Raw genomic sequence first — 14716 nt, 5'->3', positions numbered from 1 at the left:
AAAAAAAAAAAGTTAACTCCCAGCTTGCTGCCTTCATAAAGTTTCTACCATTCAATCTCATAATTTTTGTAATTCCTTGCCACCTATGGTGCTTTAATTTCTGCTATTTATTGTTAATTGCTCTTGGCTGGGCACGGTGGTTTATACCTGTAATCCCAGCACTTTGTGAGAGTGAGGTAAGTAGATCGCTTGAGCCCAGGAGTTTGAGACCAGTCTGAGCAACATGACAAAACCCTGTCTGTACACAAAATACAAAAATTAGCTGGACACCTGTAGTCCCAGCTACTTGGGAGGCTGAGTTGTGAAGGATCGCTTGAGCCTGGGAGACAGAGATTGCAGTGAGCCAAAATCACATCATGGCACAACCTGGGCAATAGAGTGAGACTCTGTCTCAAAAACGACAACAACAAAAATTGCTCTTTCTCTGAATACTAAGTGTACTATAGTTAGGTGGTGAGCCTATAGAAGATCCATCTTCACCCCAAAGTCACAAGCACTTCAAACCCCAGTTGGTTGAAACTCAATTTCTTCTAAGTATCAGCAGTACTCTGTTTGCCCTCCAAGTGCTAAGGGAAAACTCCCCTTACATCCATTGCCAGTGCTCCCCTGTCCCCTAATTTTCTAAAACTCTTAGATCTTACACTACAACATGCAAGAACTTCCTATTTAGGAATCTATTTGTGTGCTTGGATTTGACTTTATAGCTGGTGTGTCAGGTGCCCCAATGTAGAGAACACATTTCCTCCATTTTTTTCCCTTGGTGTCAGAAACTCACTCGCATTAAGCACTCGACAAATGCAGCAGCAATCCTTTTAGGAATTCCTATGCTCGTGCTATTGAATGAAAATATTCTCAATCTTCTCATTATATCATCACCAATCAAAATAATGATTCCTTTCTACTCAAATGTTATTCTTAAAAATTATCTTCTTTTAGTTTTTCCAGATGCAAATTGTTGTTTTTACCATTAATGTGATTTTCCCCACTAGAGTCCTTAAATGCACTGGAAGACCAAGATTTAGATGCTCTCATGGCAGATCTGGTAGCGGACATAAGTGAGGCTGAGCAGAGGACAATCCAGGCACAGAAAGAGTCCTCACAGAACCAACACCATTCAGCATCTCTACAGGCATCAAATTTCAGCGGTGCAGTCCCTCTTGATTATGGAACAAATGTTGCTGCCATTGGTATCAGCCAATATAAAGAAGACTTACCACCTCCACCAGCTGATCCTGTGTTAGATCTTCCATTGCCACCGCCACCTCCTGACCCTGTCTCTCAGGTAAGTGCGTTGGACCAGAGATGGCAGGGCCATCAATCTCTGCTACCTACCTTCTTTGCAGTGATCATTACATTCCTAAGTTTGCACATCCAAAGCTCTAAGATACTGAAAAACGAGGATACAGAGCATGCTCATTGCAAAGCTAGAACCCACCCTAAACAAGCCACATGGGTGTGTATCAAGAATGTATCAGGGCCATATTCAGGATTTACTATAGTTTGCTTAAAAACTATATTTATATGCAAACACTCTTTGATAAAACTCAATCTTTTGGGGAAATGTTTTATTAACATCATATTGAACTATGGAACTGATTATATATTTCCATGCCCCTGTTCCTAGCTCAGTACATAGAGAATAGAATGCATTCATTATACATTTTCTGAATAGAGCGAAATTGAATTTTGTTGAATTTGGCAGCCCTGTTTAGTAGGACAAGTACATCCGAGTATCACTCGTAATGTCATAGTCGGGGAGGGTGTTACAAGGCAGGCAGGTGATGAATTCTTGATATTGATAAATTTCTGAATATTGAAAAACAGACAACTGGAAAGCTTAAATTATCATTATTTGGCATATTAACCCATAGTATGCCTCTCATGGAAGTAAAAGGAGCACTTTTAAGGATTTTTGTTTGTTTGTTTAGAGTAAGCCAAATATTTTAGAGGAAAATCCTGCTCAGTTTCCTGTGGCTTCCACATTTGTGGCACTGTGTCACAATGATTGGTACTCACAAATAAGACCCTAGGGACCCTGAAAGGTCATACAATGCCTTTAGAATGAACAAATATTAAATATAAATCAAATATCATATTGTACTCTATCACACACAGTGCTCTATTGTGTATTTATTATAAAAAAAAATTTGGCTGGGCACAGTGGCTTATGCCTGTAATCCCAGCACTTTGGGAGGCCAAGGGGGGCAGATCACCTGCTCAAGACCAGCCTAGCCAACATGGTGAAACCTTGTCTCTACTAAAATATACAAAACTTAGCCAGGCATGATGGCGGGCGCCTGTAATTTCAGCTACTTGGGAGGCTGAGGCAGGGAAAATTGCTTGAACCCGGGAGGCAGAAGTTGCAGTGAGTCGAGATTGCACCACTGCAGTCCAGCCTGGGCTACACAGCAAGATTCCATCTTGGAAAAAAAAAAAACTTATGTGAAAATGGAGATCAATATAGAACAGAGACTCTTAATGTGGGGTCCATGAATATTTTGAGAGAGGCATGCATCCCCTGAAAGCAAACAAACGACAAGTTAAATGCACTTGTGAAGCTTTATGGGCTTTCTTAAAGGGGCTTGTGGCTCAAAAACAATTTGAGAGCCACTGCCATAAAAAGATACATGCCCATATTCAAGTAATCAGAATGTAGCCAGAACAGCTCATTTCCTCATCTTTATAAGTAGAAGAGAACCTTAACTTGCAAAAATCAGAGAGCTTGGGCTCATAAAATACTTCGCTCACTTTTCTGCCTGTTCATATAAGTTTGTGAGTGTTTTGGGGAGGTTAATTTAAGTTTACATTTCAGTCTTTTTTCACTTTGGGGGCATTAAGAAGCCCTTTAAGAATCTAATTAAAAATTAGAAATTCAAAAAAAGACATCCTGATCCAAAAGTAAGCATATAATTTCAGGGAGTGTTCAAATCCCTTGAGGTATGTCAATGTATAGATTCCTTAGGTTGGATTCCAGTTTGTAAGACAAGCAGATTTTTGTGGTCTAAATATGTGAAGTACTGTTAAAGTCATCATTTCATCTTTTAAGTTACCATTCCCAAGCTATAAAGGGTGACTGCCTCCTTCTATATCTTTGAGTTGAAGAATTTAGTTATAGTCATTTAAATTCTGAAAATGGAATCTTTCAGGTGATGGATACCCCATTTATCCAGATGTAATTATTACACATTGTATGGCTGTATCAAAATATCTCATGTACTCCATGAATACAGACACCTACTATGTACTCATAAATTTTAAAAATAAAAAAATGGAAAATATATATAACAATTTTTAAAAGTCATTAATAAATTTGAAAATCCAGCATGTGCAATTTGGTGCCTTTTGTTAACATAAAGTAACTAAGACACTAGTGACAGAAGTGATTACTCACTGGCATTACTTAATGAACTGTATTGAATATCTTGCCCTTTTCCAGGAAGAAAAGGAAGCCCAAGCTAAGGCTGATAAAATCAAGCTGGCGCTGGAAAAACTGAAGGAGGCCAAGGTTAAGAAGGTGAATCATGGATCCCTTTTGCATGGGGGCAGTTAAATTAAGGACATGTGGTTATGCTTAGTGATAAAAACCAAATGAAAATGTTGAGTGATACTTTCCAAATAGTTGTGATTTTAAAAAACCTTCAAGGACAAAGATAGAGTATACAGTTTTGTTTCTATAACATCAGTTAGTTCATTTGTGATGCACAAATAAGGAACTTGTGTTAGTATAAACATAGAAATTTCCTTGGCTTGTATACGATTTTTTTTTTTTTTGGCTGGTTTATACATGAATTTTCCTGGGAGCTGGAGTGGTGGGAGTAGGATTATACCTTCAACAAGAAAGGAAAGGGCCTTTGGCTTGGCTGCCGTAGAGGCAGGAGCCCTTTCAGCTCTGTTTTGAGAAATTTTAGAACAAGTTTGCACATCCAGGGCTCCCTTCTTTTGAGCTGCCCTCTCTGGGACTTTGCAAAGTTCTTGGTTGATAGCAGGTGGCGTCACCTTTGAGGACTGCCTTAACTGGGCCAGAGCTCAGCTTCTGTTGGCCTGGTCTCTGCTTTTCCACAGTTGCTCTTGTGCGCTTTTCCTGTGCCCTGGGGCAGCCTTCAGCCCTGCTGCTGCCCTGAATGTCCAAGTTATTTCCCAGGGTACCAAATGCTGTTTTTGCTGATGCTCTGGTTTCAAAATTGCATAGTTTTGAGCAATATGCCCTTAACCCTACTTTCCTAATAAGCCTGTAACTTGATCATACATTTTTCCACAGATTACAGGTTTTTGAAGAACACATGTATTGTATTATAACAGATACAGCTGTATTTAACCTCACTAGAAGAATATACCTAATTATAATAAGGTATTAATAATAGTTAGGTTGGGGGCAGTGACTCAGACCTGTAATCCCAACAATTTGGGAGGCTGAGGTGGGAGGATCATCTGAGGTCAGGAGTTTGAGACCAGCCTGGCCAACAGGGTGAAACCCCAACTCTACTAAAAATACAAAAATTATCTGGGCATAGTGGCACATGCCTGTAATCTCGGCTACTCAGGAGGCTAAGGCAGGAGAATCATTGGAACTCAGGAAATAGAGGTTGCGGTGAGCCAAGATGGCACCACTGGATACCAGCCTGGGCAGCAGAGCAAGACTCCATCTCAAAAAACAATAAAGTTTTTTTAAAAAAATAGTTAATTTGGTAATGTAAGGGAAAGATAAAATAGTCTTCATCGTGTTTTGTTTTGTTTTGGTTTAAGACAGGGTCTTGCTCTATCTCCCAGGGTGATCATGGCTCACTGCAGCCTTAAACTCCTGGGGTCAAGCAATCCTCCTCTCTTAGCCTCTTGAGTAGCTGAGACCACAGGTATGCACCACCATACCTGTGGCTAATTTATTTTTATTTTTTGTAGCTATGAGGCTTCCCTATGTTGCCTTGGCTGGTCTTGAAATCCTGGACTCAAGCAAGCCACCCACCTCAGCCTCCCAAAGTGCTGGGATTACAGGTGTGAGCCACTATGCCTGGTTCTTTGTCTGATTTCAACTCCTGAAGCAAATAACATCTCTGAGACTCATTCAGAACTTTTTTGCCAAGAGTTGGGCAAACTGTCATTTTCACAGAGGGCTTTACACTTTCCCTTCCCATGGCACCTATCACAGTTCTCTGAATGAAGGCGTTCAACACCTGCCGATGGATGGATATTCAGTAAGTTGTCCTTGGCTATCCCTGGAGCCAGACTTTCAAGTTTCATCTAGGGGAGTCTTCCCAGATTAGTCTGGTTCCACTCATTCCAAACATGCCCAAATTTCCTTACCATTCTTTTCCCCTGTTTTCTGCAAGTGATTAATTTCACAGTCAGTCGTTGGAATTCCACATCCTCGGCTGCCTTGTGGTTTTCTCCAACCTTGGTTAAATCCAACGTTCTTCCTGCTCAGTCCTGGGCACTCAGTGAGCTGATTCAATCACTCTCTCACCTACGAAACCATTTTTTAAAAGAAACGAGGGTCTCACTATGTGGCCCAGGTTGGTCTCAAACTCCTGGCATCAAGGGATCTTCCCACCAGGGCCTCCTAAAGTGCTGGGATTACAAGCATGTGCCACCACATCTGGCCTCAGCTAATGATTTTGCTGCCCATTTCCCAGGGAAAATAGACGCAGTCAAAATAAAAGGTGTGCAGACTCTCACCAAGACATCTACCAATCTTCCTGCGTGCATCTCTACCCATACTTCCCATATCCTTTCTTTAACTGTGGATAAGTCATTATGTTTCTGCTGAAGTCCAGCCTCTTCTCTTGGGCTTCAGTCTCTCTTCTTGTCCTCCTCTGCTCAAAAGTCTCTGATATCTGCCCATCTCACACATGAAGCCAGAATGACTCCTCCCAGTGGCCTCCAGTCCCTGTGTGATGTGGCTATCAGTCACCTCTCTGGCCTCATCTCCCAGCGTTTGTTCCTTCATTCATCCCATTCTAGCTGCCTGGTCTCCTGGCTGCCCCTCAAGCACTCCAGGCCTGCCCTTGCCTTGGGATCTTGGCACTTTGTAGGTCCTCTGCCTCTTCCCTGGATTCTGAGTAGGTTCACTGTGTGCCTCCTTTGAGTCTTTTCTCACCTTCCCAGAGAGGCCTTTCCTATCTAACACCACGTGTACACATCCCCAATACTCCCAATCCTTCCCCCACTTTAGTGTTCCCCTCAGTGCTTAATCCTATCCAAGGTGCTATTTACTTCACCTATTTGTGTGCGTGTATGACAAGGTCTTGCTCTGTCACCCAGGCTGCAGTGCAGTGGTGCAGTCATAGCTCACTGCTGCTTCAAATTCCTGAGCTCAACTGATCCTCCCATGTAGCTGGCCTACAGGTGTGCACCACCATATCCCTCTATTTTTTTTAAATTATTAATAGAGAAAGGGTCTGGCCCTTTGCCCAGGCTGCTCTCAAACTCCTGGCCTCACTTCAGCCTACCTAAGTGCTGAGATTACAGGCAGGTAATCGTAGTTAAAATAGTTAATTTGGTAAATTAAGGGGAAAATGAAACAGGCATGTAATCCCAGCACTTTGGGAGGCTGAGGTGTGAGGATCGCTTGGCCCGGCCTACTTTACTTATTTGTCCTATGCATTGCCCGTATCCCCTCCCCACCCCCACAGGATCTCTCCAGCGACCTCTTTTCCCCACCAATGCATCCCCATTTCTTAGAAAAGTTGCCAGGATCACACAGAGGTGAACAAGTCAAGTGTGGTCCCTGCTTGTGGAGAGTTAGAGTCTAGTTAGATTCTAGCTCTGAAGAAAATAAACCATGAAGAAGTGATAGAGAGTACCCGGGCAACTCTTCCAGATGGATTTAGTGCTGAGGAGGCCTCTCTGAGCAGGCAGCCATGGAGGGAAGGCTCTGGTCAGAAGCAGTTGGATGCACATGGGCATGGTGCCAGGGGGCATTCCAGGCAGAGGGAATGGGCAGTGAAAGATGTGCCAGCAAGAATGAACTTGGGGAGGTGGGGAAAAAGGGAAGGAAATGAGGACAGAGAGGCAGCCAGAAGCCACAGGATCTCACAGGCCCAAGGAGAAGTTTGGGTTGTATTATAAGTGCAATGGGAAGCCATTTGAGGGTTTTAAACAGGGGAGTTTGAGATGAATATATGGTTTTTAAAGGTCATAATGGGCCAGGCACAGAGACTCACACCTCTAATCTCAGCACTTTGGGAGGCCGAGGCAGGAGGATTGCTTGAGGCCAGGAGTTCAAAACCAGCCTGGGCAACATAGCAAGACCCTATATCTTAAAAAAATATTGTATTTAATTAGCTGGGCATTGGTGGTGCATACATGTAGTCCCAGCTACAGGAGGCTGAGGTGGGAGAGTCCCTTGAGCCCAGGAGTTCAAGGTTGCAGTGAGCTATGATCACAGCACTGTATTCCAGCCTGAGCGGCAGAGCAAAATCCTGTCTCTGAAATAAATAAATATAGGTTATACTGGCTGCTTTGTAGAAAATGAATTGTAGGGACAAGGTGTGAGAGGAGGATTCTAGCACAAAATCTCACACACGGATAAGCATGTGTTGAAGTGATCACACATGGATGGCAGCTGACGATGAGCTGTGCTGAGTCCTTTATCCCTCAAGATAAAAAGGCAAAAGAAAATGGGAATAGTAAACTTCATAATTAGACTATTTCAAACCCCTGGATTATGTGTAAAATATATTATTTATATATTTTCAGAAGGGGAAATGAAAAGAGAAGTCAATTTTTTCTTAGGTTAAAAGATAGCGCAACCGGCAGATTCCATCCATTTGCTTCAGCTGGAGATTAAAAGAGCTGGAGGGGAGGGCAGATATTTCCTGCCATACATCAGAAAGTGAGAAAGTGCTGCCATGGTTTAGTTTAGATGAATTATGATGGTACACACAAAGCACAAGCTGCCTTGATTCAACAAAGAAGATGGAAAACAGAAGCCACTCTGATCAGTGAGGAAGAAAAGAAAATTATGAAGACAAGTTATATATTTGCTCTGATTTCAGACACTCTGAATATATTTGTTTTATCATGCAGAACGTTAAGAAAATAACTGAGACACACTCATACACTGAGAATAACTTCAATGTACTCATGCGTAATCTACAACATGTTTTTAAAGGATGGAAATCAAATCTATCTGTCATGCTTTGCCCTCAAGTATTCTGTGGGCTGTTGACATCATTTTGAATTACAAATGATGTACACAGCTTGTGCTATAAAGATTTTGGAACTAGAAACAGAATCAGACTCATGCATTACTTTTATTGTTTGTTTTTTAAAGCCCTGTGACACCAGAGAACAATTCCGTTAGTAATTTTATCATAGACGCAAAAAACAAAACAGTAAATGATTTAAGGCTGAGATATTTTTGTATTTAGCAGCTTGCCAAAAAAAAGAAATTATAAAAAATGTAAAATCTTTAATGGATTATTTAAGTTTTTTCACTCTTGAATCACTTTGCCCCATACCATAGAGTGTAAATATGGAAGTATTTAGCTTGCTAAATCACATAACTCTAATTTAGCTTACTAAATCATATAACTGTGATTTAATGTTACGTGCTGGTATAGAGCTACTCTTTAGCTTGCAAATGTGAGGGAAGCTTTGAAGAATAGTAAATATAACTTCTTGTTAAACGTCACAAGCCTTCTCTTGTGTGTGTGTGTGTTTTCTAAATTCTATAATTGTGGACATTCATAAGTACATGTGGATTAACTCTAGTTTGCAATTTCTGCAAAAAAAAAATACCTTTAATCATTGCCAAATTATGTGGTTTAGATTTTTTTCTATATATATATATGATTTTATAGAACATAAAAAACCGCAATGTATGTTATATTTTCTCAAGAATTCCTAAGCAGGATTGAAATGTAGTCAAACATCATTAATCTTTCCATCAGGAACATTACATTTTCTAAGCCCTAACATTGCTAGTGTTTCTTAGCACATGTAGCTACTTTACAGCAGTAATTCTCAGCAGAGAGCAGAAAGTACACCTTCACAGAAAATAAACCCCAGTAAAGACTGCTGTTCAAAGAATCTCTTTTTCCATGCCACTCTCCGTGACTCATTTCTAAGGACAGATGAGTGGATCTTTGACACTGTTAGTTGGACCTACCATTTTATCATCAAAAAACAAATATAAGGAAAAAGCAACTATCCAACTACAGATGTCGGGGCTAGAGATTTTCAAGGGAAAAAAAAAGGGTTCTTCAGGAAACCCTGGGATAAGGGTCTGATTTAAATGGTCCCTGGAGGAAGAAAGCATTATGACTTCACCATGTCTGCATTTTGATCTTGGGGGTGTATGTGAATGTTGGAAATAGAAGGTGCTAGGTGAGTGCTTCAACTTGTGGTTGCTGCCTGGAACTCACCCAAATGGTTATCACCACGCACACCCTTCTGTTGCTATCAGTAACTCTGCAGAACCATCTACAGGAACTACACTCTTCTATCTGTTAACTACAGAGTGTTAGGAAGGAATGAAGTTATACTCATATAACCCTGATCATGCCCAATCTCATCTGACCTCAGCAGCCTAAACAGGGTCAGGCCTGGTTAGTACTTGGATGGGAGGCGGGAATGGGACAGAGTCTGGCTGCTCAGAACCCAATCCAAAAATGTGGAGAGAAAGAAACATCACCAAAATATATGGTTTTGGTTTTTAATATGTTACCAAATTTGTGGTTTCTCTCTCCTTTTTCAGTTGATCTAATCACTTTTTCAATAACAATGAGTCTTATTGGTGAATAACCAGGACCAACCCTAGGCACATATGCTACAGATAAACAGAGATCAAAGAAAATCAAAGCCTAGCTGCATCACTTCGTGAATTCATTCTGTTAACATTACATGAAAATCGTGGTCTCTCTCATGAATCACATGTCTTAATAGCTTTGACAAGTTGCCTAGAAAAAGCCGAGGATATTCCGTGTTCTCATTGAAGATAAGTAAATGCGGCTTCCTCCAAACCTCCAGATTTGGAATGAGATTACTACCAATTTTATTGTGAATTTAATTCAATCGAACACGTATTTTGAAAATGGGATAAAAAACAAATTAGGGGCTGGTTACGGTGGCTCATGCCTGTAATCCCAGCACTTTAGGAGGGTGAGGCAAGAGGATTGCTTGAGGCCAGGAGTTTGAAACCAACATGGGCAACATAGTGAGACTTTGCCTCTACCAAAAAAATGAACAAAAATTAGCTGGGTGTGGTGGTGCAACCTGTGATCCCAGCTACTCGGGAGGCTGAGGTGGGAAGATCAGTTGAGCCCAGGAGGTCGAGGCTACAGTGAGCCAAGATCACACCACCACACTCCAGCCTAGGCAACAGAGCAAGACCCTATCACGCACATACATATAAAATGGAAATTAGATTGATCATGTGCCTGCATAACAGCTTATTTCTCAATCTACATTCATTTCACTTAATCCAACTCTGATCTGAAATGTACCCTCCTGTAACTATCTGTCTCTTAGTGGGGCCCCCTCAGTGGCACCATGTTGAGATATGCTCTGTGGACCTTCAAAGAATTGTAGATTAACCAACGTGGTCTTATTTGGTGTCTTCAGACTCTCGGGTTGCATGAAATGGGGCTCAACTCCAGCCAAGCAAAAGATAAGAGTTTATTATAAAGATACAGGTGGCCGGGCATGGTGGCTCACACCTGTAATCCCAACATTTTGGGAGGTTGAGGTGGGCGGATCACTTGAGGTCAGGAGTTCTAAGACCAGCCTGGCCAACATGGTGAAACCCCATCTCCACTACAAATTTTTAAAATTCGCCAGACGTGGTGGCAGGCACCTATAATCCCAGCTACTAAGGAGGCTGAGACACGAGAATCACTTGAACCCAGGAATTGCCACTGCACTCCTGCCTGGGTGACAAAGCAAGATTCCGTCTCAAAGTAATAATAATAATAATAAAGATAAAGGCATAGCTTTTAATCTAGAAAAGTTTCTGGACTCCAGGATGGAATGAGAACAAGGGAAAGATTACTGGGAAAGCAGGAACCCAGAACTTTTTTGGTTGTTTGTTTTCTGCCTCTCCCACCAGAATGCCCTGTCTCTGAAGGCTGGACAAGGACTTCATTATCTGTTTTCTCTTTTTGTGAATTGGTTTCTCCACCTTAATAATCTTAGCACCTAAAACAAGTGCCTGGCATGCAAGTGAGTTTAGATGGAACCAGTTCACTGAACACATTCTTAAAAAAATTTTTCAGAAACAATAGCAACTTTGAAAGTCTAATCTTAGTGGCCTCTGGTTGCTGAAACTTGCTGAAGCTTACTGGCTGCCCTGTGGCTCTATCCTCAGCTCGTCGTCAAGGTGCACATGAATGATAACAGCACGAAGTCACTGATGGTGGATGAGCGACAGCTGGCCCGAGATGTTCTGGACAACCTTTTCGAGAAAACTCACTGTGACTGCAATGTAAATTGGTGTCTTTATGAAATATACCCAGAACTACAAATTGGTAAGTCCCATCCCCAGCAATGGGCTGTACTACAAAAACCTTGTGGGTTTGCTGTATTACGGGTTTGGGTTTACTCTCTTTTTTTCTCTTTAATTTTATATAAAAAATGGACACAGTGTCTCACTATGCTGCCCAGGCTGATCTTAAACTCCTGTATTCAAGTGATCATCCCACCTGGGCCTCCCAAAGCGCTGGGATTACAGGCATGAGCCACTGCGACTGACCTCGTCCATCCTTGAGAAGGCTTTGGTTCAAGGTTTTCACTTCCCTTATATGAGATTTAGTGCTTGACTCTTCATTTATTTGTAGTGAATAGACGTGGATTCTAGCAGGTGGTGGCCAGACCTTGGGGGATATAAGCATTATTACTGCTGTTTCTCTAGTGATTCCATAAGGGAAAGAAAGTGTCTGGATAATCCTTGCTAAGATACTGCATGCTTAATAAGCTGATACCCAGGAGAGGCTGGGTATCTGTCCGCTAATGCCTCCTTAGTGGTTGCTTCCTTAGCCAGCTATAACCCTGCCACAGCCTCCCATCAGTGCTCATTTCCCCTTCTTCCCTTCCCACTTCATTTGGTAGAAATGGATGGAATTTTTCAAAACCAGAAAAAAAAAATGGTAACTGAAGATATCATGTTACTTCTTATTCTTGGTGGTGGTGGTGGTGATGGTGTTGAGGCAGGGTCTTGCTCCATCACCAGGGCTACAGTGCAATGGTGTGATCATGACTCACCGCAGCAGCCTCAAGATCCTGGCTCCAGCCATCCTCCTGCCTCCGCATCCTGAGTAGCTGGGACTGCAGGCACACATCATCACATTTCTCATTTTTATTAACGGAACAGCTGTCCCTCAGGAGAGCTGGGTAGAACAGAGAATCGCCTGTACTAGAAGCTTTGGGAGCAATTTTTTTTTCTTGATAAAATGGTGTACACGAAAACAGTCCCTTGAAGTTTTCTTCAATTCTATGAGTCAAGGGAAGAAAGGAAAGCCTTCCTTTATGTTTTAATTCAGGCATTCACACGTTGCTTTTAGAGGGTTAAGGGGTGATGTTTTGGAGTAGACACTGTGGCACTCACAATTTCATTCAAAGTGTTTCACCGGTCATTGGCTGATTGTCCACCTCCTGTAGAACTTGTTTGCCACCATCTGGGAATATTTAAAGTAAAAAATGTTGATATGAAAAAAGTATGTCTCCGGGTACACTGGTATATGTCTGTAGTCCAAGCTACTCAGGAGGGTGAGGCAGGAGGATTTCTTGAGCCTTGGAATTCAAGGCCCTAGTGCACTACGACGGCACTAATATAATAATAGCCACTGCACTCCAGCCTGGACAACATAGTGAGACCCCATCTCTTAAAAAAATAAAAGAATCAAGTGTGGCAGCTGACCATTGTCACTGTGTAATGGGTTTTTTCATCTTTTTTCTTTAATGGAAGATAATTTGGAAGACAATGAAAAATAAACATAATAGGAATGTTACAATGTGACATCAGGTGAGAATTATCAGTAAGAATCCTAGACACCTGATGAAACTCATGAAGCATTGTGTTTAACTCAATAATAGCTTGTTTCTCACTTGGAAACCCTGATGTCTTGGGTCTGAAAGAATATCTTTTCTTATTTCATCAGAGAGGTTTTTTGAAGACCATGAAAATGTTGTTGAAGTCTTATCAGACTGGACAAGAGACACAGAAAATAAAGTACTATTTCTGGAGAAAGAAGAGAAATATGCTGTATTTAAAAACCCCCAGGTAAGACGACCTGCATATTGTTAAATCCTATAAAGTATGAAGGATTTTTTTAAATGTCACCTATGTACTAACCACACCATTCATTGTCTCACAAAATCTCACAAATCTATTCTTTTCAAATAAGCACAAACTCAACTTTTAAGCTGTATGTATGCTAACAGCCCTTTGAAAGATTCAGAAAGAAAAGAATCCATTTTGCTTTTTTAAATTCCAAATCCAAAACCTATCTATCTGTGGTTGTCTGATCCTCTTCTGGCCCCGTTTCTGTTTGGCTGCATTAATCCAATATATCTTGATGTACTCACTGTTGGTTCTTCCTGCTTTTTGCTTGAAAGATGCTCTTTTCTTTGTTGTTTGTATTTGGTGCTTATATGTGCCAGGAAAACTAAAAGGAGCACCTAGAAAATGTACAATTTATTGTCATTTTGTCACAAACAATTGTGCAACTAAAAAGCACAAATTCATATTTGTTCTTTTGTTCATATTTGTTCTTCATATTTGGGAATGCTTCCTTCACGTTATATGTATGAGGATGTCCAGGCTTTTTCCCAGCTGTGGCCTCAAGCAACTGTAATTGAGTAAGGGTCGTTACTTTTTTTGAAAATCAAAGAATGTTAAAGGTGAAGAAGATCCTCCCCATTTTCCAGATATCTTTCCCTTTTACAGGTTAAAAAAAAAAAAAAGTCTTATATCACTAGAGGCAGAATTAGGGCAGCTTCCTTGTGGGAAAATGCTCTTTCTCCTGTAAATGCTATTTTCTGGGGTCTTCGCTAGGTTGTGTGGTGGCCAGCGCTATTGTATAATTAAGATTAGCCTTATGGGAGAGCCAGAGATCACCTCCATACCCCTTTACACTGGATCTAAAAACCAAATTGACACCAGGGAGATTAACAAGGGAAAATCACACAGTATTTAGCAGCTTTACATCTACATGGGAATCTTCATAAGAGTCAAATTTGAAGAAATGGCCCAGGGAAGATGCTTCTATACTTTTTAAACAAAGAACAATAAATTTGAGAAGAAATGATAGGACAAAGGGAATCTGGATAGGGGTGGTAAAATATCTAGGGGAGTGTAAACCAAAAAGTGTCTTAACAGGTCTCAATCAGTTTAGAAGTTTGTTTTGCCAAGTTTTAAAGACATGCCCAGAAGAAAAAAAAAAAGAGAGAATCACGGAAACAATTTGTGGTCTGTGCCTTTCTCCAAAGCTGAATTTGAGGGCTTCAATAATTAAAGGGGATGCTGGACATGGTGGTTCCCACCTGTAATCCCAGCACTTTGGCAGGCTGAGGCAGGCATATCACTTGAGGTCAGGAGTTCGAGAACAGCCTGACCAACATAATGAAACCTTGTCTCTACTAAAAATACAAAAATTAGCTGGCCATGGTGGTGGGTGCCTGTAATCCCAGCTACTTGGGAGGCTGAGGCAGGGGGAATTGCTTGGACCTGGGAGGCAGATGTTGCAGTGAGCTGAGATCTCACCACTGCACTCCAGCCTGGGCG

General features: G+C 41.3%; 1 protein-coding gene across 1 annotated transcript in view; it reads left to right on the top strand.

The window, feature by feature from the left end:
• Positions 1–14716, top strand: part of LOC108309272 (amyloid beta precursor protein binding family B member 1 interacting protein) — a 117405-nt gene that overhangs the window by 56171 nt on the left and 46518 nt on the right. Inside the window, exons 5-8 of the mRNA XM_017535514.2 lie at positions 990–1282; positions 3437–3514; positions 11303–11462; positions 13092–13213. Coding sequence (XP_017391003.1) covers positions 990–1282; positions 3437–3514; positions 11303–11462; positions 13092–13213 — 653 coding nt within the window. The remainder of the gene's footprint in view (positions 1–989; positions 1283–3436; positions 3515–11302; positions 11463–13091; positions 13214–14716) is intronic.

This window comes from Cebus imitator, unplaced genomic scaffold (genome assembly GCF_001604975.1).
Source record: "Cebus imitator isolate Cc_AM_T3 unplaced genomic scaffold, Cebus_imitator-1.0 Scaffold92, whole genome shotgun sequence".
Classification (NCBI taxonomy): Eukaryota; Metazoa; Chordata; class Mammalia; order Primates; family Cebidae; genus Cebus; species Cebus imitator.
The sequence above is the reverse complement of the archived record's forward strand: the minus strand, read 5'-3'. Positions and strand labels throughout refer to the sequence as shown.